The 26095-nt window shown below is 40.9% G+C and overlaps 1 protein-coding gene across 2 annotated transcripts in view; it reads right to left on the bottom strand.

Moving 5' to 3' along the window:
• Positions 1–26095, bottom strand: part of LOC147740930 (uncharacterized) — a 206619-nt gene that overhangs the window by 146127 nt on the left and 34397 nt on the right. For both annotated transcript variants that reach the window (XM_086936073.1, XM_086936075.1), the window contains exons 2-3: positions 4225–4254; positions 1179–1249 (exon numbers count right to left, since the gene is read on the bottom strand). In XM_086936073.1, coding sequence (XP_086792199.1) covers positions 1179–1249; positions 4225–4254 — 101 coding nt within the window. The remainder of the gene's footprint in view (positions 1–1178; positions 1250–4224; positions 4255–26095) is intronic.

Here is a 26095-nt window from a genome sequence, read left to right as displayed (position 1 = left end):
AGACCGGGTGCAGAGATTCTAGCCCCACTGCAGAACCTAAAGATACGACTCGTAAATGATCTCTGTGAATACCAAAAGTCGTAACGTTAGACTTTTGAATCAGATTACCTTTGTGAATCTCCCCCTATGTCTTCTGAGATTTCAATGGATAGGCTATCTTAAGTTTGTACAAGCCTTCTGCAGATAGACCCTTCAAATTTCTTGACCTGATTGTGGTTTAGAGGGATTGTCTACTGCAGTGGACAAGAATATGAGAAAAAAAGCCACAGTGTTATGATCGGTCCAGCTAAGAGGAATAACTGATTGATGTGACAGCCTAATTTCATTAGTAAAAATGCATCAAACTTAGAATGGTATGCTGTCACACATCCCTCCTCAAATCCTTGCAGTCAACAACCTACTATAACATTGCACATTCCCTAGCCACAATAAGAGATCCATTGTACACCTGAATTTCATAAACACAGCATACTAATATTTAACCATCTAAAATTGTGTTAGCCAGACCACTCCTTCATTACTTTCAATATCTTGATCATTACACACCCTGTACTGGCTATGAATCTGCAGACCGCAACATTTTATAACAAGCAATGATAAAGCAAAATGTTTTTGCTTGAATCTGGTAACACATGCTAACATAGACATGCATCTTGCAGCCATACTATTTGGTCTGTGTTTCTGTGCAATATATCTCTTTCTGTGCTTCCCATATCTGTGTGATGTTTTTATTCCCCAAGCTTGAGGTAGAGTAGCTTTTTACTACCTGAGCTTGTGTTGCTGGTGCCATGCAGCATTACAAACTTAAACAATAAATAACAAGGCGCAAAGTTAGGAGGCACAGAAAAAGGCATATTTTGCTGAAAAATGACAACAATATTATGTTTACATTTGTGTATGCTTATACTTTCAATTTATAACCAGACCTGTAAATGAGAGACTGATTCTCATTATTAAAGCTCAGCATTGAACAATGTGTTGCTAACATAACATGATCCCCTCCATTTAGTGATGTGGGAATTATTTCGATTTGCATTAGAAAATCACTGTTAGGCCAGGATAGGTATAGTTCAGGGACGTAATTAAATTGTTCTGTGGGGAGCAATATAGTCTATGTGGGAAGGCAGGGTTGTATAAATGTATCACTGGGTTTAGGCACCATAGTGGTTATGTATTACCTTTCAGTTCAATGCTTTTCACTTCTCCTTGACTGTTATCAGGGTTAGACCTTCGAGGAAGGAAGATATTCCTGGAAAAATGAAAGACAGTCTAAGGTTGCATAATAACAATAGGAATCAGACTGCAGTTTTCCAGCAAGCACAGATAGGAAGACTTTGGGTAGCAGTATCTACCCCATGTCCTCCAATTTAAAATAGATCTAGGTAGTTCAGCTCTCCAGAAATCTTGTCATAGACACCTGCACCAGAGTTAGGAAATGTAAATCTTTTTTCTGGGGTGAAAAAATAATCAAGAATCTTTGTGACTGATATTCTATAGTAGCTAGCAGAAAGTAGTATACCCCCATAGGCTACAAGCAAACTGACTCTGAGGATAGATAGGAGATCTTTATTTGTGACAATGCATATGTTAGACCTGGTACCATTGACTTGAGTCTCCCTTCCATTTTTTACTGATTGTCTCCTCTGTTTTGATATGTTTTGCTGGTTTTAGATGCTTTGGGCACTGTGCCACTGCTATTTAGTGCCACAGTGCAAGTGCTCCCGATTTTAAATTGATGTTTTGACTAGCGACTCCATGATTGGCCTATTTGATTTACTTGTCAGACCTTAGTATAGTGCACCATGTGTGCCCAGGGCCTGTAAATCAAATGCTGCTGGTGGGCTTGCAGAACTGATTGTGCCATCCACAAAAGCAACCTGTAAAGTGTAACTCAGACCTGCCATTGCAGAGCCTGTGTGCGGTCTGGGACTGCCATGTCGACTTGGTAAGTGTACCCACTTACCAGTCCCTAAACCTTCCCTTTTCTACATATCAAGGGCAGGGTACATTGTATGTAAAAGGCAGGACATGTCCTGTTGTGTGTGGCATGTCCTGATAGTGAATTACAGCCAATTTCGTTTTTCACTATTTGAAGGCTACCTGTCCCCAAAGGCCAGAACGGGCAGTTTGATTATAACATCTTATAATCCTAACTGACCCAGGGAACATGGTGGAAAAACGAATTTAGTATGCCTGAATTCAGAATGATGAAATACATCTTTTAGTGAAGTTGGTTTTAACATTCTGTGTTTGAAAATACCACTTTTAGAAAGTAGGTATTTTCTTACCTAACCTTCCAGCCAGCCTCTGCTAGGTTGTGTATTGCATGTCTGGTTTGTGAGTGAAAGGGGCTGGGGAGGCTCCAGGAGACAGGGTGAGTCAGCACAAGGCTGAATAGCCCTTTATACATGTAGAGTGGTGGAAGGAGTATCACCTGGGCCTAAATAGGGCTGTGCCTGCCTTCCACAATACTAGCTCTACCTCCTGTGGTGTGTCTGAGGACCCTATCCCATACTGACAAAGGAAGAAGGTGCATACTGGCAGAATGCACCCAGAACTGGTTTGAACTAGGTACAGAACACTCTGCCTTCAGAGGACAAAGGAGTTACTGGTATAAATATTAGGGCACAGACCCCAGGACTTTAGATCACTTCTGGGAAAACAAGACAAATCGTTGCCAAGGAGAAGAACCAAGGAAGCTGCAGCAGTTTGGACTGCCCCCCTGCCCGTGTGCTGTGTTGCTGGGTTGGCCAGAGGTGGTGGAGTGAGCTAAAGAATGCTGATGGATTAAACCCAGATCAGTTGACTGTAAAAAAAACTGGGGAATTACGGGGTATAATTACAAGGGCCAGCGATAATTATCACTGGCCCACATAGCAATAGAAATAATATTGCCGGCTATCGCTGAAAAGTATCGCCATGAAAACGCTTTATTTACAATGCATAGCGCTATGGCGATAATATTTCACCGATAGCGGTTTTTACCATGGAACATCGCTGGTTTTCCAGCGATGTTCCATGGAAAACAGCGATAACATTGCTGATACGACCCTGTGGTCATATCAGCATAATCCACCTACAATTATTAGTATGCCTTAGTCTGGAATTTACCAGACGTTAAATTCCAGCATTAAGGCTGAGGTAGCGCGATTTTTTTTATCGCTGCACCTCCTTGTTAATATGGCAAAACTGCCTTCACGATATTTTCAAGTGTTGTTTTCACAGCCACGCCTTCTTTGCATCTCATTAGCGATGCGAGGCTGTAAAAAAACAGGCTCTACATCGAGGAAACATGCGCTAGCGTGTCCTTGATCATATTGCGATATAAATATCGCCACTTATCGCCCAAAAACGGACGCTAAAGCAGCGATAATTATATCACCAGCCCTTGCTACTATGCCCCTACATTTTTAACATAATACTAGTCATACTACTTGCTCTGATATTTTTGGATCAACAATGCATAGCCCATATGCAACGTATCAGCAGAAATAATGGCTTTTCCCCTACATATACACTTGCTATAATTGCAAATGCTAACAGATGTGAAGAAAATGAAAACTGTCATAATGTTGATCTTCATCTTGAAATGATTAGACTGGACAATATTGATTTGTTGTGGGTTTTCATTTCGAAAATGGAGAGAAATGCTAGAGAAATGCTAAATCATTTTATACATGCTTAAAGTACTACCAAAGCCTTTCCATTCTTGCATATTAAGACACCTTTTAAATGTACGACTTCTTTTTTTCTGGTGTTGTTCCCTGCCCAAGTAGCTTAACTGTTTAAGTAAAAGCTGCCTTGGCATAGAGAAGCAAGAACTATTTGCTTAGAGAAGTCAGCTTTCCATGGTACTCAACAGTAGAAAGTCTTCAATATCTTCTCAAATTATTCCCTTGAGAAGAGCCAGGCACCTGATCGTTAGATGCAATCTAGTGGTTCACATAAGTTCATGTGTCCTATCATTTGCTAGCTACTTTTGTAGAAATAGTATGAAAGAAGTGTGAACGTGAAGTGAATTCAGCATTATTTGTTGTAATGTCTGTTTGGTCTGTACATGGGCCTATTCCTTCTTATAGCTGTAAGGTATTCTTGTGTAGGTAGGAACATTTTTAAAATATTTAGAATTAGATAATCCTAACATACACCAATTATGAGTAAAGGCTGCCTTGGAAAATGATGCCTCACATTTTTACTAAAACAGATCCATGTAGACCAACGTACCTGGTAGAGCTGAGCTGCACCATGGGGAGCCTGCGGAGGAGAGAAGAAATAATGACTGTTATCATCAGAAGGTGGGAGAGAAAAAAGTTAAGGTTGGCTGACACTGAATATTGCTGAGAGACAAATCAGTAGAGGAAGACCTTAGATATCTGTAGAGAGATGCACAATGTGAGCTGAGTAGGAATAGGGGGGAGTGGAGACAGCTTAGTAGTAAGGAGGTGAGATTGGAGGCCACCACTGAGTGCATAACAGGGAAAGGATGACAAATAATGAGAAGAGAGTCCTGCAAGCAAAATAGGAATATATGAGACGTAGGACAGATGAGAAATGAGAGAGAGCAACAAAGTGCAGAGGAAAAGGGGGAGACTACTGGGAAGTAGAGCAAGAGTGGCTAAGAACAGAGTAGTTACTAGAGTACTGGGTTATTACCTGGACAAAAAGAGATCTTAGGGGAAGAATTGAGAGAAATCATGAGGGTATAGAGCAGATTGAAGCAAAATTGAGGTAAAGAAAATTACTAGAGAAAACATAAGAGTTCGTGCACTTGCTGGAAATGACTGAAGAAGAGACTAGAGGCAGTAAAGAGAAAGGAAGGAATAATTACTAAAGAAAGTTCCTTGAAAAAGAAGGCAAGAAGGCAAGGCAAAGGTTTGTAAATGCCAAGTCAAAGTTGAAGTAAATCTGTACACATAGGATCTGCAGTGCCAGGCCTAAAACATGTTTAAATGTCTACTTCTATGCGTGGCACAATCAGTCCAGCAGACCCACTAGTAGCGTTTATTTAGAGACCCTTGGTACATAGTATACTACTTTGCAAAGGACTTACAAGTAAATTAAATATGCCATTTGTTTATACACCAATGTTACCAGGTTTTAGGGAGAAGCACATGCTCCCGGCGACTTTGCGCTCCTTGTCCATCCCTGGATGCGGTATGTAAGCACAGCATTAATGTTGGGGGGGAAGGCGGGCAATGCAGCTATTGCTCGTTCAGGGCGAAAGAACAAATGGAGACCAGGGAGGAAGGCCCCATGTTTAGGCTATAGCTAATAAATTGTAGATCGCTGAGGAGGCACAGAATTGAGATATGTGACTTAGTATTGGAAGATCAAATAGATGTTATATTTCTCACTGAGACATGGTTAGACACTGAATCTGCACTTGAAATACTGGAGGCACTCCCCAGTGACTACGGGATTATGAGATTGGATAGATTGTCAGGGAAGGGAAGGAGCATCGCAATCATCTATAAACATGATTTTCAATGCTCTCTTGTACCTGCTGACATAGCTGAAGGTGAGGCAGGTTTCTTCACTATCAGTCTAGCCACTAGGTCTGAAAGGTCTGAAAAAAGGGAGGAGAAAGTGGAAAAGATTGGGTTGACCCTTCAGAGAGGACCATTTTTCAAAACAGGTGTTGCAGATTTCCAATATTTGGCAATATCTCTTTTTTGCTATTACTGTAACTATACCAGAAGTTTATGTTCACCAATACTGCCCCATAGTCATGTAGTGTTCACAGGACAGGACAGTATAATGTGGTAAAGACTCAACTTATTTGTGCAGTCATTTCGATAGAGTCGATATAATAGTAAGCCAATGTTTTGTGATCACTGGACAGTCCTGTGTTACATGAAACAGGTGACAATCTGCAGACTTACATCCAAAGCAACAGTTTGAGAGCACTTTAACAGCATGCTGTAGTTTTACAGGGGTGAAATAGGCTAAAGGAAGTATTTTAGTTGTTAAAATATTAGGGACTGATTTAGCCAGCTCAGTGGACAACTCTTAATATTGGTTGGTTCCCCTGACATGGTGGTTCTTATCAATGTTACAAAGGTGTGATAGAGAGCTCCATCAAACATTAAGGCCTCTCATCAAACTTTTACAAAGTTTTCTATTTTTCAGAAACAGACTCCCAAACTGGAAATTTATTTTTGAATAAAGAAAAACTAATGAGCCACTACAACATTTCCCCCTATATTGTAGAGGGTCATTATATTTTGGCAGAGCTAAAGTTCATTAAGGCCTAAATAAAATGTATTGTTGACATCATTCCTCTGCCTAAAAAGTGGGTTCAGATGAGGCAGGAAGATTGCTGACTTTGTTGGAAAGAAAGCAAAATTATATGTAGCAAACATAATTGACGGTGCCCCCATAACTGTGATAAGTACGGTGGGTCTGAGGATTCTCTTTGACGTCCAGGAAACCACAAACTTCCAATGAACAGAGAATGTCATTATGGTCTACTACATGTAAATATATACTTATATGAACACAGAAGCACATAATATTTGCCCGAGAGGAAGCAAGATGGCGGCCGCTACTGCAGCCGTGTGAGGAGTGGTGTGGTATTCTGCCAAAGGTCCGACCGGCCCATTGTCCATTGATGCTGTTTTTTTCCCGCCCCTCTCTGTGAGGAATTCTCTTGCCTCATTGCCGCTCTGTTTTCGATATACTTTGGCTCGCTTGGTTCTGCTCGGTGCCGTGCTTTGGGGATAGCGTGCATCTCTCTGTGGAACTCAGCTCAGTGGTGGCCGGAGACCGGAGTTACTGTGTTGTAAAGAGCCGACGAAAGTTGTGGAGAGTCCCGGTCTGCTGTGAAAGGTGGAGGGCGTGAAAGAGCGGAGGTGCGCGTAGAAGATGGACGCTGGACTGCTGCTGCTCTGTTTGGAGAACTGCCTGGCTGCGAGGTAGCAGCGGGGCTGTGGAAAGAGGCGAGCCAAAGTGGATACATTGTTCCTATTTTCCCGGCTTCCTTGGTTTGGAGAACTGCCGGGCTGCGAGGTAGCAGCGGGGATTGTTGAAAGAGGCGAGTTGAAGTGGATACATTGTTGCTCTCTTCCCGGCGTCTGCGGTAGTCGAGCAGGTTTGCTCCTTATATTTTCATTGAAAGATACAATCATTCGGGACATTATCAAATAACATTTGGTTGGGTTGTGGAATTGACTGATATCGAGATTAACTATTTCCATACACCACCAACATTTATTGATTAAATTACGCTGGTCAGCATAAGGGCACTTAATACAGTTACTTGTTGTATTTCTATTATTTTTTTAGCCCTGTAACATCCTACGTGATAATTATGGCACCTAAAGGCAGGGGGACAAAAACAAAATCTGTAACTAACCCAGTCATTGCAGCTAATGCTAATACCACACTTAACAGTGAGGAAAATACTGCAGAAACGCCAGTGGCAGAGCCTGACTCGCTCAGTAGATCCATTTCTGAGACCCGAGCACTTCAGCAGAATGAGGATATTAAGGAGCCAGTAATACCTGACTTATTTAGAAAAAAGTATATAACCACCTCATCTAAAGGCACTACCCAGACACCTCAAGGTCCCAATAAAGGAAATGTGCAAGGAGCCGCTGATCCCTCTGGTGCTGTATCTAACAACCGGGGTGCCAATCTTTTATTGACCCCTACAGACTCCATCATGTTTACAACTGAGGATGGAGGGCTCCCCCCTCTTAAGAAAGGCACTGACAAAGATGTATCTGAACTATGTCAAGCGGTGGGGGAATTTAGAGTCTCGCCACGGGCCAATGAAGGAGGCACTAGAGGGAAAAATGGATTAGTGTCTACTATAAATGATTCAGAATCAATTGAATGGGGGGCCAATTTTACTCCATGTCGCATATCTCGATAGGATCTGATGTCGAGACTGGCGAGGAGGTGATTAATGAAGGTCATTCGTTCTCTAAAGACTGGGCTGACGATGGTAATCAAACCTCTGAGGAAGAAATTTCTGGTCCAGACCATCTGGGGATTGGAGGAACGCCTAACACTGTTCATAGGGTTGCGGAGGTGCAGAACCCCCCTGTAGGTGACAATCCAGGGGTGATAGATCAACCACAGTGGGAAGGGGCTGGAGCGACATCTGAAACCCAGGCTGAACTCCCTGAATTCTTGGAGGGAGATGAGGAAATCACACTAAAATCTATTTACAATCTGCAATCCTCGATGTATAGATTAATCATGGCGCATAGAGAGGAGACCAAGGCAGAAGGGCTCCGTACCCAAGGAGCTGTTCGTAAACTGCAGAACGTTGTTCGTCGCTTAGCCAAATCCAGCAATAAAACCATTTCAAGAGTACAGGAGACTGAGGTTCGGATTTCAGGTGTGGAAGATGAACTATCCACACAGAAAAAGTCAATTAAGGATTTGGAGAATACCAGACAAGACATTGACTGGAAATTGACTGACCTGGAAAACCGCGCACGGTGCAATAATTTGCGCTTATTGGGGATTGCTAAACAATCAGAGGGAAGAGACACTCGTCATTTTGTTGCTGACTTGTTTTCGGATGCTTTTCCAGACCTCCAAGGTTGGGTCTGGGACAAAGAAATTAACTGAGCTCATCGATTTCCTTTCAATCAAAAACGTGATCAGGGGGTGAGAATAAAAACCCAAGAGCTATCCTTATTTGTTTACAAAACTACTTGCTTGGTGAGATCCTGTACGATTTTGCCAGACCTTTAAAGACTAGGAAGGGCTTGGGGCATGAGGTCTTTGTACGGCCTGATTTTTGCTCGGTAACAGTACAGCAATGCTGGAGGCTTAAACAGCTAATGGCACCAGTTCAGTCTAAGGGGGGGGGGGCAAGTATTTCTACTAAACCCTGCAAAACTGAAGGTGGTGTACAAGGGGAAAACCATTTTTTTGTGTCTGAGGTTAAAGCACAGCAATTCTTAGATGCAATGCAGTAGAGACAGGATAAGTGCTATATACCCTTTTCATTTTTTCTGTCTTTTTGTGGTTTTCTCTTTTAGGATTGTCAGGGGTAAGGTGCAAGATGGATCTGGTTGGCTCGGGTAGAATCATATAGTCTATACTCACTTTCCATCAATGAGGGCATTTGCCCTTAAGCTTCCGGTGGTGGGGTTTTGGGAGGAGGGTGGGTTTGGTGGGACGGATCATAGGGGGGCGAAGGGTGCAAGGAAGTACAGCTGAAAGATGCTCAGTTTTGGGTTTTTGAATTTTTCTGATCTTTGAGTGCTGGGTGGTAAATTTGAATATCTTCTGTTATTGCAAATGTAACCTTAATTGCAGAATTGTATTAATATATGAAAATGGCTAACTTCTCAATTTGCTCTATCAATGTTTGTGGTTTAAATGACAAAAGAAAAAGGGGTATAACGGATCAGGTGTTTAAAGCTATGCGGGCAGATTTAATATGTATACAGGAGACCCATGTTTCTTGGACGAATAGAGGATGGCTTAAGGATCTTGGATTCGAGGTTGTGGGGTTCTCTTGTCAAAGTTCTACGACAAGGGGGTGGCTATTTTAAAGAGGTTTGGGTTGGGGGAAGTTAAGAAAGTTAAAGAAGATCAACTGGGATGATGGGTTATTGCCGAGCCTAAACTTGGGGGTTTGACGATTACTATTTGTTTAGTTTACGCATCTACTGTTGATGACCCTACAGTGATGCATCAACTAAGTGTGGAGCTAGCTTTATGGCCACCTTGGTTAATATTATGTGGGGACTTCAACCTGCATTTGGATGAAACATTTGATATTTGTGGAAATGTTGCATATGCAGGGAGAAAAAAGAATGTATTTAAGGCAGTTAAGTGGATTATTCAAGAATATCGATTGATAGATGTGGGGTATGAGAGAAGGGGGGAACTTATGGTTGCACTTTCTTTTCTGCCCCCATCAAAAACACTTTAGGTTGGACTATTTTTTAGTTGCTAGGACTTTATTTAACGAATTTGCTCAAATGGAATATAGGGTGTTACCCAAAATTATATCGGATCACAATCCTATTAATCTTAGTTTTGACTTAAATATTTCATTCAGCCCTCGGGCGTGGTCTTTTGATCGTAAGCTCCTGTTTGACACATCGTATGTTGACCATATGAATATCTGGATTCCTGAGTTATTTGCTAATAACAGGGGATCTGCTTCGGCAGAGGTAGTTTGGGACACTTTCACGTGTGGGTTTCGTGGAGAAACCCTGAGTTACTCAATAAGAAAACAGAGAGAGACTCTGAACAAGGAGGAAGTAGAGATGAATAAATTGCGATTGTTAGAGATTTATCTCATGCAGGCTTGTAATAGGGGCCGAGTTACAGATAACATTATTAAGGAGCTATTGGCTCAAAAGGTTAAGATCTATCAAGGGTTTGCCTCGAAATTTGCTCAGCAACTTGCAGCTTTCCGAACTGAGGTTTACGGAGTAGGAGAAAACTCAGGAAAACATCTAGCCAAGAGGGCAAGGCAGAAAGCTGTGTTTCGGGGAACTTTGTACCTTCTGCTTTTCATGATTGATTGGACATGTACACTGGACCCCGTTAAATATTGTCCAGAACTTGTTCCCTCTATTTGTACTGAAGAAAGCTGTGTATGCCAGTATTGATAAGATGAATAACACTGCAGGGGTTACTGTTAACAACACAGCCGATACACTTAAAGTATTTTGCGACTTCTATTCAAAGTTATATGCTGAGGATATGGTCGGAGATTGTACAGATCGGATAAATCAATTTACTGAACTGGCTTTGAATGGTACTCTACCTACATATGAGAGGGAGAAGTTGGATCTGCCTATTACCTGGGAGGAGATTGAGCTGTCATTGTTATCTTTAGCCTCAGGAAAAGCATCAGGCCCTGACGCTATTCCCCAGGAGTTTTTTAAGCATTTTCGTGGTATCCTAAGATTAGAACTGGAGAATCTATTTTTAAGAGCACAACAAGGTATTGCCCCTCAGTCATGGCACGATTCTATAATAACTGTGTTTCTTAGAAAGGGCAAACCTCCTCTTCTACCATCATCTTTCCGTTCTATTTCACTCATAAATGCCGATAGTAAATTTTTTCAAAAATCCTTGCCTCATGATTATCTAATATTATTTCTCCGTTAGTTTCGAAATATCAACATGGTTTTATTCCTGCCCGCGACACTGCGGATCACATTTGATGGGTGATCACGCTTCTTGATTGGTCCCAGGCAACCCGGTCTAATGTTGGACTCGTATTTTTAGATGCTGAAAAAGCCTTTGACCGCGTTGCCTGGGGCTATTTGTGAGAAGAGTTGGTCAGTAAGGGATTGGGCCCAGACTTTATAACGGCATTAAAAACTATGTATATCGCTCCCAAAGCCTGTATTCAAATCAACAGCCATCTTTCCCCTTTTTTTCAATCACTAGGGGCACCCGTCAAGGATGCCCCTGCTCACCTTTACTATTTGCACTTTATATTGACCCCTTAATTAACCGTTTTATTTTGGAACAAAACATTAGTCCTATTTACTTAGCTAACACCAATTATCGAGCATTGGCTTACGCCGATGACATTGTGATAACCGCTACCGATGTCCAGACTGCTCTTCCGGCAATTATTGAGCTTGCTAAACACTTTGGCTCATTCTCCGGTTATAAACTTAATTTTGAGAAAACACAGATCTTATGTTCCGGAGATAATCCACCCTCGAATATTTCTACCACCTCAGAGGTTACATATTTGGGTATTAAAATGTCATTGCCCATAGAGAAAATACCTGAACTTAATATCAACCCCGTGATAGCTCAAATCAACACTATGTTACAGCGTCTAGACGGCTTACATCTATCTTTGTATGGTAGACTCAACATTCTAAAAATGCTGATTCTACCAAAAGTGCTGTATATGTATCGCACTATACCGTTGGAATTCCATCCCTCCTGTTTCAAAAATTTAGAGAGGACAACCTCTAGGTTTTTGTGGGGCTATAAACACCATCGGAAAGCTCTTAAAAAAATGATACTGAGTAAGGAATGTGGGGGATGGAATGTTCCTTATTTTTTATTTTATTATTTAGCAGCCACACTCCAATTTATAAGTCCTCTTATAATTGGAGATAGAGTGAATATGCCTGCATGCCAAACTACAACTTTTTTTAAATGATTATGGGCGAGAAGGTGAAAGGTAGTTTTCTTAAGGTTTTTGAGCCTAGTTACCATAAAAAACCCAAGTATAAGACTTTGAAGGCAGCTTTCAGAGTTTGGCAAAAAGTACGGAAGCACTTTGGCGTACCTAAATTAAATTTCTATATCCCTTTAGTTTCACCCAGTCTTCTGCCAGCTATTTTCTGTGACTTAATGGTTTATAGGTGGGAGCAGAAAGGAATACGATATCTGGGTGACTTATTTATTAATGGTCAAATTGCCTCATTTCAGGAATTAGAGAATACATTTTCTTTGGTAAGAAATGACTTTTTTAAATTTCTTCATATCCGTAGTTTTATACAGAGTTGCCCATTCACTACTTCAGCTAGAATGATAAGAATTCCGTTGCTGGAACTTTTGCAGAAAAAAGCCCCCATAGGCTCTCTTTATTTAAGTATGATTCAAGAATGTGGGGACGACATGGAACAGTGTCAGTTAAAATGGGCTAATAAATTAGGTATCCCCGCTATTGATGTTTTGTTTTCTGTTAAGTGTGCTTCAGAATGTTTAATTACAGGGATGATGAAATCTCAGCATTTCATGTGTATACATGACCTCTATTACACCCCACGCAAGGTTGTTAAGTGGAGCACGACTATTGGAACGAACTGCAGTCGCTGTGGGCTTCACGCAGCTAATGATTTGCACATGTTTTACCACTGCCCTAAACCTAGGATTTGTTTTCAACAAATTGAAAGTTTTCTTGCTGCTGTCCTTAACTGTGATATTACAGTAAGCACCGAGATGGTGTTACTGGGTATGGATTCCTCTATCTCTAGATCAAAGCCAGTAACTTACTTTTTATTTATTTATATGGCAGTAGCCAGAGTTTGTATTACTAGGGAGTGGATTAACTCAGATCCTCCTTCTTTTTTTACTTGGCGTGAAAAATTATTGTTTATGTATAACATTGAGTCTGCTATTTACAAATTAAAAGGGATTAAAAGTAGAGTTTTTGGCGAAGAAATCTGGGCACCAATTTCTGACTGGATTTGACTATTTTGTTTGATTTTTCAAGTCTTGTATTTTGTATCTCTTCAAGGTGAACTTTTGATTGTTGTTATGTACTGCTGTATTTCCTTGCAAGAAAACAATAAAATTGAAAAAAAAAAAATGAAGCACATAATATTTTAAATTTAACACTATGAATACATATATAAAACCAACAAATGTAAACAATCCAGTAAACAAAATATATTAATTAATTTAGGCAATACAGAAAATATACAAAATACAAAACCCCAAAATAGACATTTACTAAAAATCACTAAACTGCATTAAAAAAATATTCAGATAAAATCTATTTAACCAATATTATGGAATCATAAAGTATTAAATATGCTATTTCCACTCTATTTTACGCAACAATAGGTATAGTGTTGAACTTCCCACTCCCAGAGGTTAGATTTAGTATTCCTTCTCCAGTCAGTAGGGAATGCTTTGAATTTCAGAGGAGTTACATTTTCTATTCCCACTCCAAAGAGCACAATAGTAGGAGAAGTGTTGGAATGTGGAGGGATAACATTTACTATTCCCATTCAACAGTACGACAGTAGGAAATGTGTTGGACTTTGGAACGCTGAAACATACTATTCAAACTCCAAACAACAACAGTACGGAAAGTGCTTCACTTCAAACACACTACATATATGAGTACAAATTATTAATGTACAAAAAAATATAAAACTCAATATTAAAGTTTATTAACATGAAACATATATACATATATTACCTACTGGCAGTCGCCAGTAGGTAGTTATAGTTAGGATTATTTTGTATAGGGAAATCGCAACATTCTATTGGGAATAAATTTGGCGACGATTGAGGGATCTGCCTGTAATTTTCCTGAAATTTGACTCGCTGCGCTCTGCTCCTTCCCTGAAAGTTTGGGGGGGATTTGTCAAGCGGGGGAGATAAAAGGGGGGTCCCAAAACGTGTTTTCCCCATGTTAATTTCCATAGGGCGGTTGGACTCACTTTTAGCCCGAGCGGCTGAATGGATTTACACCAAACTTGGCAAAATCGTAGGGACTGGTAGCCCGATGTGCCTTTACTATGTCTCAAGATATGTGCTCCAGTGGATTTTGAGTAATTTAGGTTAAAAAAAATATATATATCTATAAGCGTGCCCCGGTACGTGCACCGGGGCGCGCTCCAGCGCGCTACGTGAGTTCTCGAGCGGAAAGCTGATTGGCTCACGGGTGTCTGTCAACATTCCAAATAGTCCAGAGCGGCCACCATCTTGTGTCTCGGTAGGATGGAGACACAAGAGGTGGCAAAAACAAAGGGGGAAATGACCAAAAGGGGGCAGGCTAGACCTCCCATGACCCCCTAGGTTTGATGTGGGGGCCATAAAAGGGCGTGTGGGAGCATGGGGGAGCGCCTGCTACGCGTACCGGGGAGCGTACCGGGGAGGGTACCATGGGGGAAAAAGAATGACAGATTTTTATTAAAAAGTAGCATTTTTTTATAAATTGGAGGTAGTTCTAAAAAGAAGTTTTTTTATTCTGTTTGTTGTTTTATATTTTTTTTATTGTTTTTTGGAACATTTTTTACTTTTTTTGGCTTTTATGAACACTTTTATATATTTTTTGTTATTTTTATGGGGACAAACAGAAAACAGGGAATTGTAAATGGCTCAACTGGAGGAAAAAAAATCAGAAAAAAATCAAGGTTTTTTTGGGCACTTGTGGTTGTCACCAGCACGGTTGATGAGTTTAATGCTTTGCTCACCATAGCTAATTGTCCTTCCACAAAATATGCAAACGATTTTAAATTCTCCAAACTTGGGTTGGATGTTTGGGATCATCTCCCTTGTCTCTGGACCCGATGGAGTGGGTTGCTTACTTTGGGAGGTGCTGGGAGAAGATTGGGGAGGGTTTCCGGCCAGTTCCCTGACCTCTGCCCTAGCATAGTTGTTAGGGTGCCGGCGTTGCATGTGGCGAATCATGGTGTTGTTCCCAAAAGAGTACTTTTTGTTAGGGTTCCCCCTTAAAGTTCAATGCCACAGATTCGACAAGTCACCTTTGGCGCATTTACTTTCTTCTTGTCCTTTGGGATTGAAAAAAACTCCCAGATAATGTGCTCCTTTGGCTTATATGGGGTAGTATCTTCAGGCAGAAAACCTCCTCCTCTCCTCCTCCTCCCCCTCCTCCTCCTCTTCTTCATCTCCACCACTGTGGTATTGTGGTGGTCCTTGTGGTGGTGGTGGTGGTGGTGGTGGTTGAGATGCTCCTACTGCTGCTGCTACTGTAGCCATTTTTCAGTCCAAATAGGTACAGAGAGGTCTTTCAACAGGTCTTCCTCACTCAAAGTACAAAGTGAGAATGAGGAAAATAGGTGGAGGCTTTCATCATTTGGAAAACAAAACTGTCCTTAACCAATGAAAAGTGTTATTTTCAGGTCACATGACTCGGGCCTTCATCATTTGGAAACCAAAACTGTTCTGAACCAATGAAAAGTGCTATTTTCAGGTCACATGACCCGACGTGCTTACGCTACGCGACCCGGGTCCCGCTTACGTAGCGCGTTCGTATACGCGTGGCTGCTTCCGGGTGCGCTACGCGATACGTAACGATGATGTTTTCATTTGCGGCAAAAGCGCTAACGGGACGCTCACCGGTACGCGCACCGGGGCGCGCCGCAAGACTGCGCTTACCGGCACAGGAGCGCTCCATGGCAAAAAATAAATAAATGAAGAATATACATATAAAAAATAGTAATAAAATATACAATATAGGATTCATTAAAAAATTATTATATTTGATAGCAATAGACATTTTCTATTAAAAAAACCTATGAAATTCACTGAAAAAACCATAGGTTTCACAACAGTTATAGTTAGGAATTAGCATTTAAAAAACCTATGAAATTCACTGAAAAAAACCACAGGCTTGACACCAGTTATAGTTAAGAATTAGCATTTGAAAAACCTATGAAATTCACTGAAAAAACCATAGGTTTCACACCAGTTATAGTTAGGAATTAGCATTTAAAAAACTTATTAAATTCACTGAAAAAAACATAGGTTTGACACCAGTTATAGTTAGCTGGAAATTTTACTGACATAAAACCATTGAAAATCCCACGTTATAGTTAGTTGGACTCACTATAACTTGCGCGCCTGCAATGCACTGCTGATGACGTCACATATTACATCACTCATGACATGGTCAGTGACATCATTAGAACAATGGTCCAACCCATCAAACTGTCTAAATCAATGGGCTTTTTTCCATGTCTAAAATGCAAGGCATGTAGATTCAGCAGCAAAGTGTCAGACTATCCTAACCGTACTGGTGAAAAGAAACCCAACATAAAAATCAAACAGTTGCTAAATTGCAACTCAGAATACACCATTTATTGTTTAACCTGCCCATGTAAGCTGCGATACATCGGCAGCACCATGAAACCTGCCAAACTAAGAGTCCTGACAAGACATATCCCGTTGCCCGCCACTTTGCCGAACACCATCAAAGTGACTGGGAGAAACTTAGTTTTTACTGTATAGATCAGGCCCCCAAATTGGAACGGGGAGGGGACAGAGACAAGGCCCTACGCATTCTTGAGTCAAAGTGCATCATCAGTCTCAAAACCATGACTCCGTGGGGCCTCAATAACAATGAAGAACTGTGGGTTCACCTTTAGTTCACATATAGTCTGACACATGGGGCACCAGGGTCAAATGTATCCATCTAACATACCCTAGGGATAATAACAATACTCCACTGCTGAACCAGGAATCCCCTTTGGGAACTTGTGCTGTAACACAGTCGCCCATTCAGGGCTGCACAACTAATGTAATGCATTATAGGAAAGACTTATCCTATCAATTCTGCACTTTATTGGTAAATATCTATGAAAGATGCCAAAAATAGAATTTATATAGACATATGAAATAGTTGAATTGATTGCATTTACAGAATGTACTGTGTTTACAAACTTTTTTAATGAAAGTTTTGTGTTATATGTTTTTAAATGAGCACTACGCACTTTATTTAATGTCACCATTTAAAGCCATGTATATTTCAATGCAATTTGCATGTTACAAGATGGCCCCCATCTTTTTGAATGTCAGTAGCCGTCTTCTATGTCCATGATTATATCAGACTGGCTAAAGGTGTAAAATGGTGACTCATACATGGCACAAACGTAACACTGACGAAGCCTGCAAAGGCGAAACGCGTCTGTTTGGGGTGAGGGGGTTTGGCATAATACATTTTTTTAACGGATACCAGAGTGCCAGCCGTATTCTTTCCTAAACAACGGATCAGAGGAGGAACGTGCAGCAATATATATATATATATATATATATCTCTTACTCAAAGTGATCCTTCAGCCTCTGGGACGCGCTCAGCAGTGTGTGCTCTGCCTGGGGGTCGGATCCTGACCCAGGAAATTTCAAAGGACAAAAGAGGCGGCACAATCAGGATGTTAAGTTTAAGCCTTTATTTCAAGACTTTTCACCCCACCAACGCGTTTCAGCCTTACACGGCCTTGCTCACGGTCGGTTAGTCCCTCTACAGTGTTGCTATATATACTGGCCCATAAACAGCCAATTATGAGGCATTATGGGATATGTAGTTTTTTGTTACATTTCAGTGAAGAAAAATTAAAAAATTTGAAAAGAAAGACTTGGCATGCTTGTAATTTCAACATGTTATAAGTAACTAAATCAATGTTAAATAATACAGGGTCTAGTACCCTAGTCTTTTCATGATGTCGCCAGTTCTATTTATAGAGAATATAGGGTGTAGTACCCTAATTTCTACTGGGGCTTTCAGTCCAGGTGAATATGCAGGTCTTCCCCAAAGTTCATCCCTCTCGGGTGTTTGGTGCGGAGTCTGATGATCATCCGCGACTCCATTTGTCGTAGTCTGCGGACTACATCACCTCCTCTTTCCATTTTATCTAGAACTTTCGCTCCGAAAAAATGCATCTGTCTCCAGTCTCCGTTTTGGCAAACGCTCATATGTTTGGCAGTTGCATATTGCATGTTGGAGTTTTTCACTGCTCTTATATGTTCTAGAATTCTTTTTTTCAACATGCACGTCGTGCTCCCTACATATTTCATTCCGCATTTGCATTGTATGATGTAAACAACATTTTTGGAGCTGCAAGAGATTTGTTGATCTATTTTCATGGACTTGCCATCCGGTTCCTCTATCATTCTCATGTGTTTGCCAATTTTGCAGGCCTTACAAGAGTTGCAGGGTTGAAATCCATTCCGTTGTGTATTGAGCCAATTCTGTTTAGGTCTTTCTTGGAAGTGGCTTTTGACTAGTAAATTTTTCAATGCGGTGTTCTTTTTGTATGTTATTAGGGGAGCATTTCCAATGGTGGTTCCAATGTCCGGATCTTTTGTGAGCATGTGCCAGTATTTCTTCATTATACGAGCGATGTTTGAGCTTTCTTTACTGTAAGTCAATATTAATCTTGGAGGAGCATTGGTTTCAGTTTTTTTCGGTTGTTCCATCAGTGTCTGAGTTCGTGTTTTTTGATCAATTTTGCGTTTGCATCTTTTTAACACTCTTTCATCATAGCCTCTCGCTCTGAATCGGCATTTACTTTCTTCAATGACCTTCTCAGCTTCTTCAGGTAAAGAGCAATTTCTCTTCAGTCTGGTAAATTCACCATATGGTATGCTTCGTAAGAGGGGTGCAGGATGAAAGCTTGTACCATGCAGTACACTGTTAGTGGCTGTCTTTTTCCGGAAAAGGGTGGATTCCAATTTGCCATTGTGTACGTATATCTTGGTATCCAAGAAATCAATTTCCTTCACACTAGTGTTACATGTGAATTGCAAACCGACATTGTTTCTCGTTTAATTTGTCGAAGTACATTTTGAATTGATCATCCGTCCCGTGCCAAATAATGAATAGGTCGTCAATGTAACGGACCCATAACATTATTCGTTCTAGATCTTCTTGGTTGTCTTCATTCCAGGCGATTGTCTTCTCCCACCACCCCATTGTGATGTTGGCATAGTTCGGTGACAGAGAAATGCCCATGGCAGTTCCACAGATTTGTTTATAGAGCTGTTTATTGAATAAAAAAACATTGTTTTTTAAGCAGAGATCAATCATTTGCAGCAACATGTTTGAATGGTCTAGATATGTGATGTTGCGTTGTTTCAAGTAATATTCGCAGGCCTGCATTCCGATTTCATGGCGGATCGACGTGTAGAGTGAAACTACATCAATTGTTACTAAGAGGTAGTCAGGGTTCCAGGTTACATCCATTAGGGTTCTCAAGAAATCTCCAGTGTCTTTTATATAAGATGGTAGGGTCTGGGCAATTGGAGCTAGAAATTTATCTGCGTAGTTTGAGATGTTTTCATACAGTGCCCCACATGATGAGACTATTGGCCTCCCTGGTGGTTGGTTTAGAGTTTTGTGGATCTTCGGGAGAAAATATATACACGGTGTTATTGGGTGGTCAATAGTGAGATATTTTCTCTCTTCATCATCTATTAGACCCTTTTTGTGCCAAGTCTCCAAGTGTTCGTGTAGTTCCTTTTTCATGTTGTTCAAAGGATTCACTGTTAACTTTTCATAGTTATTCAATTGGTTTAGTTGTCTCATAGCTTCTCCTGTGTAGTCAATTGTGTTGAGTAGGACAATGTTGCCCCCCTTGTCCGCTGGTTTTATAATGATTTTATCATTGTCCATTAGCGTTTTGATGGCCACACGTTCTTCTTTTGTTAGGTTTTCGCGTGTCTTGTTTCTGACTTTAACCAGATTGTCCAGTTCTTTTATTATTGCTTCTGAGAACATATCAATTTTGTTTCCTGGTGATAGGATGGGATAATATCTCGATTTTCTTTTTAAGCCAGTAACTGGTCTGGCATCTGTTGGAATGTTTAGTTCCTCGAGAAATTCCGTTTCTGTGATAGAAGCTCCTTCCAGGTCAAACAATGTCTCAAAGCTATTTCTCATATCAGGAATATCTGCGATGGTTTCAAAATGAATAGTATCAGTATGTTCATTGGCATTGATTTCTGGTACCGTCTGGTTGTTGGCATGTACCTTTGCAAGTTTCAACTTTCTGATGTACTTATAGAAATCTATGCGAGTCTCCGTGTAATCGAAATGAGCCTCCGGACAAAACGATAAGCCTTTGTTCAAGACACGCTGTTCTGTTTCTGATAATTGATGGTCTGAGAGGTTCACTATTAAGTTGGCTTCGGGTTGCGATTGCGCAGTGGGTACTGGCGTTTTTCTTCGTTTTGCCCGGCGGGTTTTTCTGGCACTGACGTGGGGGTTGTTTGATTTTGCTGCCCCCTGCCTCTTCCTCTGTTTCTTTGGTTGGGGTATGGTCGTCTCCCCCTGCCTCTTCCTCTTCCTCCGCCTCTCGTGATGTTCTTCTCTAAATTGAACAATTCGACCTCCTCTAAAACTGACCAGTTTTTTGACTGGTAGGTGCCTCGTGTAGAGCCATCGTCACTTATGCTGGATTCACTTGCACTTGATGTCATTTTTTGCAAGGGATAATTCTTTTTGAGATTTTCATATTTTCGAGCAAAGGTTAGAATTCTACCTTGGATGTAATCCTGCTCATCCCGTTGAAATTTTCATTCTTTGCGTTCTTCGATGTCACCTTCATAGGAATCGAGTCTGCTTTCCATTTCCTTTCTCAATTTGACTACTTCATCCTGATTCGTGTCATTGGATAATTTATCTTCCAGCTCTTTGATTTTTATTGTGATCTCATCTACTTCGATGCGCGCATGTTTTATCAGAATGCGCATCATATTTAATGAACATTGGGTGTTATTGTCCATCCATTCCTCTATTAATTCTTTTTTCACTTCTGTGTGGGTTGGCATTGTGAAAATTCTAAGCCCACGGGGAATGCGTTTCACCTCCAAATATTTCTCCAGGGCTATTGCTTCCCAACTTTTATTTATCTCTTTCTTATAAAGCTTTTCTAAAGCGTTTAGCTGTTGCTTCAGAGTGTTATTTGGTGCTGGGGATGTTATCGAGGTTGCTGCTGCATCAGCTGGCTTGCCTCCCGATTGGAACATCGTCGTTACTTTGGTGGCTCTTTTAGCTGCACGAGCCTCCATTGTTTGTTGTTCTATGTTGCACGCCTTTAAACCTCAAGGGTGAATCACTGCTGTTACGTGTTACAATGTATCAAGGCGTTATCCTGATCTGAAGCATTTCCGTGTGGCTGCCCGTTACAATCACGGTGACAGTGTCAATGTTGCGGAAATGCATACAGCCACTTCAGCCCCCTGCTCAGTTTTAACGGAGATGGCACTCCGCTTACCTTGCGCTGGACTCTTCAGGTCGGAGGTTGTCTTTCACAGCTTCTCCGCCGGCCGGTATAAATAGAACTGGCGACATCATGAAAAGACTAGGGTACTAGACCCTGTATTATTTAACATTGATTTAGTTACTTATAACATGTTGAAATTACAAGCATGCCAAGTCTTTCTTTTCAAATTTTTTAATTTTTCTTCACTGAAATGTAACAAAAAACTACATATCCCATAATGCCTCATAATTGGCTGTTTATGGGCCAGTATATATAGCAACACTGTAGAGGGACTAACCGACCGTGAGCAAGGCCGTGTAAGGCTGAAACGCGTTGGTGGGGTGAAAAGTCTTGAAATAAAGGCTTAAACTTAACATCCTGATTGTGCCGCCTCTTTTGTCCTTTGAAATTTCCTGGGTCAGGATCCGACCCCCAGGCAGAGCACACACTGCTGAGCGCGTCCCAGAGGCTGAAGGATCACTTTGAGTAAGAGAAAGACGAAGCCGAGCGACGCGCCCAACCTCCTGCACCAAATGGTAGCGTGCGAGTGATTACCCTGCCGGACCGGCGGAGAAGCTGTGAAAGACAACCTCCGACCTGAAGAGTCCAGCGCAAGGTAAGCGGAGTGCCATCTCCGTTAAAACTGAGCAGGGGGCTGAAGTGGCTGTATGCATTTCCGCAACATTGACACTGTCACCGTGATTGTAACGGGCAGCCACACGGAAATGCTTCAGATCAGGATAACGCCTTGATACATTGTAACACGTAACAGCAGTGATTCACCCTTGAGGTTTAAAGGCGTGCAACATAGAACAACAAACAATGGAGGCTCGTGCAGCTAAAAGAGCCACCAAAGTAACGACGATGTTCCAATCGGGAGGCAAGCCAGCTGATGCAGCAGCAACCTCGATAACATCCCCAGCACCAAATAACACTCTGAAGCAACAGCTAAACGCTTTAGAAAAGCTTTATAAGAAAGAGATAAATAAAAGTTGGGAAGCAATAGCCCTGGAGAAATATTTGGAGGTGAAACGCATTCCCCGTGGGCTTAGAATTTTCACAATGCCAACCCACACAGAAGTGAAAAAAGAATTAATAGAGGAATGGATGGACAATAACACCCAATGTTCATTAAATATGATGCGCATTCTGATAAAACATGCGCGCATCGAAGTAGATGAAATCACAATAAAAATCAAAGAGCTGGAAGATAAATTATCCAATGACACGAATCAGGATGAAGTAGTCAAATTGAGAAAGGAAATGGAAAGCAGACTCGATTCCTATGAAGGTGACATCGAAGAACGCAAAGAACGAAAATTTCAACGGGATGAGCAGGATTACATCCAAGGTAGAATTCTAACCTTTGCTCGAAAATATGAAAATCTCAAAAAGAATTATCCCTTGCAAAAAATGACATCAAGTGCAAGTGAATCCAGCATAAGTGACGATGGCTCTACACGAGGCACCTACCAGTCAAAAAACTGGTCAGTTTTAGAGGAGGTCGAATTGTTCAATTTAGAGAAGAACATCACGAGAGGCGGAGGAAGAGGAAGAGGCAGGGGGAGACGACCATACCCCAACCAAAGAAACAGAGGAAGAGGCAGGGGGCAGCAAAATCAAACAACCCCCACGTCAGTGCCAGAAAAACCCGCCGGGCAAAACGAAGAAAAACGCCAGTACCCACTGCGCAATCGCAACCCGAAGCCAACTTAATAGTGAACCTCTCAGACCATCAATTATCAGAAACAGAACAGCGTGTCTTGAACAAAGGCTTATCGTTTTGTCCGGAGGCTCATTTCGATTACACGGAGACTCGCATAGATTTCTATAAGTACATCAGAAAGTTGAAACTTGCAAAGGTACATGCCAACAACCAGACGGTACCAGAAATCAATGCCAATGAACATACTGATACTATTCATTTTGAAACCATCGCAGATATTCCTGATATGAGAAATAGCTTTGAGACATTGTTTGACCTGGAAGGAGCTTCTATCACAGAAACGGAATTTCTCGAGGAACTAAACATTCCAACAGATGCCAGACCAGTTACTGGCTTAAAAAGAAAATCGAGATATTATCCCATCCTATCACCAGGAAACAAAATTGATATGTTCTCAGAAGCAATAATAAAAGAACTGGACAATCTGGTTAAAGTCAGAAACAAGACACGCGAAAACCTAACAAAAGAAGAACGTGTGGCCATCAAAACGCTAATGGACAATGATAAAATCATTATAAAACCAGCGGACAAGGGGGGCAACATTGTCCTACTCAACACAATTGACTACACAGGAGAAGCTATGAGACAACTAAACCAATTGAATAACTATGAAAAGTTAACAGTGAATCCTTTGAACAACATGAAAAAGGAACTACACGAACACTTGGAGACTTGGCACAAAAAGGGTCTAATAGATGATGAAGAGAGAAAATATCTCACTATTGACCACCCAATAACACCGTGTATATATTTTCTCCCGAAGATCCACAAAACTCTAAACCAACCACCAGGGAGGCCAATAGTCTCATCATGTGGGGCACTGTATGAAAACATCTCAAACTACGCAGATAAATTTCTAGCTCCAATTGCCCAGACCCTACCATCTTATATAAAAGACACTGGAGATTTCTTGAGAACCCTAATGGATGTAACCTGGAACCCTGACTACCTCTTAGTAACAATTGATGTAGTTTCACTCTACACGTCGATCCGCCATGAAATCGGAATGCAGGCCTGCGAATATTACTTGAAACAACGCAACATCACATATCTAGACCATTCAAACATGTTGCTGCAAATGATTGATCTCTGCTTAAAAAACAATGTTTTTTTATTCAATAAACAGCTCTATAAACAAATCTGTGGAACTGCCATGGGCATTTCTCTGTCACCGAACTATGCCAACATCACAATGGGGTGGTGGGAGAAGACAATCGCCTGGAATGAAGACAACCAAGAAGATCTAGAACGAATAATGTTATGGGTCCGTTACATTGACGACCTATTCATTATTTGGCACGGGACGGATGATCAATTCAAAATGTACTTCGACAAATTAAACGAGAACAATGTCGGTTTGCAATTCACATGTAACACTAGTGTGAAGGAAATTGATTTCTTGGATACCAAGATATACGTACACAATGGCAAATTGGAATCCACCCTTTTCCGGAAAAAGACAGCCACTAACAGTGTACTGCATGGTACAAGCTTTCATCCTGCACCCCTCTTACGAAGCATACCATATGGTGAATTTACCAGACTGAAGAGAAATTGCTCTTTACCTGAAGAAGCTGAGAAGGTCATTGAAGAAAGTAAATGCCGATTCAGAGCGAGAGGCTATGATGAAAGAGTGTTAAAAAGATGCAAACGCAAAATTGATCAAAAAACACGAACTCAGACACTGATGGAACAACCGAAAAAAACTGAAACCAATGCTCCTCCAAGATTAATATTGACTTACAGTAAAGAAAGCTCAAACATCGCTCGTATAATGAAGAAATACTGGCACATGCTCACAAAAGATCCGGACATTGGAACCACCATTGGAAATGCTCCCCTAATAACATACAAAAAGAACACCGCATTGAAAAATTTACTAGTCAAAAGCCACTTCCAAGAAAGACCTAAACAGAATTGGCTCAATACACAACGGAATGGATTTCAACCCTGCAACTCTTGTAAGGCCTGCAAAATTGGCAAACACATGAGAATGATAGAGGAACCGGATGGCAAGTCCATGAAAATAGATCAACAAATCTCTTGCAGCTCCAAAAATGTTGTTTACATCATACAATGCAAATGCGGAATGAAATATGTAGGGAGCACGACGTGCATGTTGAAAAAAAGAATTCTAGAACATATAAGAGCAGTGAAAAACTCCAACATGCAATATGCAACTGCCAAACATATGAGCGTTTGCCAAAACGGAGACTGGAGACAGATGCATTTTTTCGGAGCGAAAGTTCTAGATAAAATGGAAAGAGGAGGTGATGTAGTCCGCAGACTACGACAAATGGAGTCGCGGATGATCATCAGACTCCGCACCAAACACCCGAGAGGGATGAACTTTGGGGAAGACCTGCATATTCACCTGGACTGAAAGCCCCAGTAGAAATTAGGGTACTACACCCTATATTCTCTATAAATAGAACTGGCGACATCATGAAAAGACTAGGGTACTAGACCCTGTATTATTTAACATTGATTTAGTTACTTATAACATGTTGAAATTACAAGCATGCCAAGTCTTTCTTTTCAAATTTTTTAATTTTTCTTCACTGAAATGTAACAAAAAACTACATATCCCATAATGCCTCATAATTGGCTGTTTATGGGCCAGTATATATAGCAACACTGTAGAGGGACTAACCGACCGTGAGCAAGGCCGTGTAAGGCTGAAACGCGTTGGTGGGGTGAAAAGTCTTGAAATAAAGGCTTAAACTTAACATCCTGATTGTGCCGCCTCTTTTGTCCTTTGATATATATATATATATATATATATATATATATATATATATATATATATATATATATATATATATATATATATATATATATATATATATATATATATATATATATATATATATATATATATATATATATATTACCTACTGGCTATCGCCAGTAGGTATATATAGTTAGAATTTTTTCTCTATGGGACTTTTGA

This window comes from Lissotriton vulgaris, chromosome 1_1 (genome assembly GCF_964263255.1).
Source record: "Lissotriton vulgaris chromosome 1_1, aLisVul1.2, whole genome shotgun sequence".
Classification (NCBI taxonomy): domain Eukaryota; kingdom Metazoa; phylum Chordata; class Amphibia; order Caudata; family Salamandridae; genus Lissotriton; species Lissotriton vulgaris.
The sequence above is the reverse complement of the archived record's forward strand: the minus strand, read 5'-3'. Positions and strand labels throughout refer to the sequence as shown.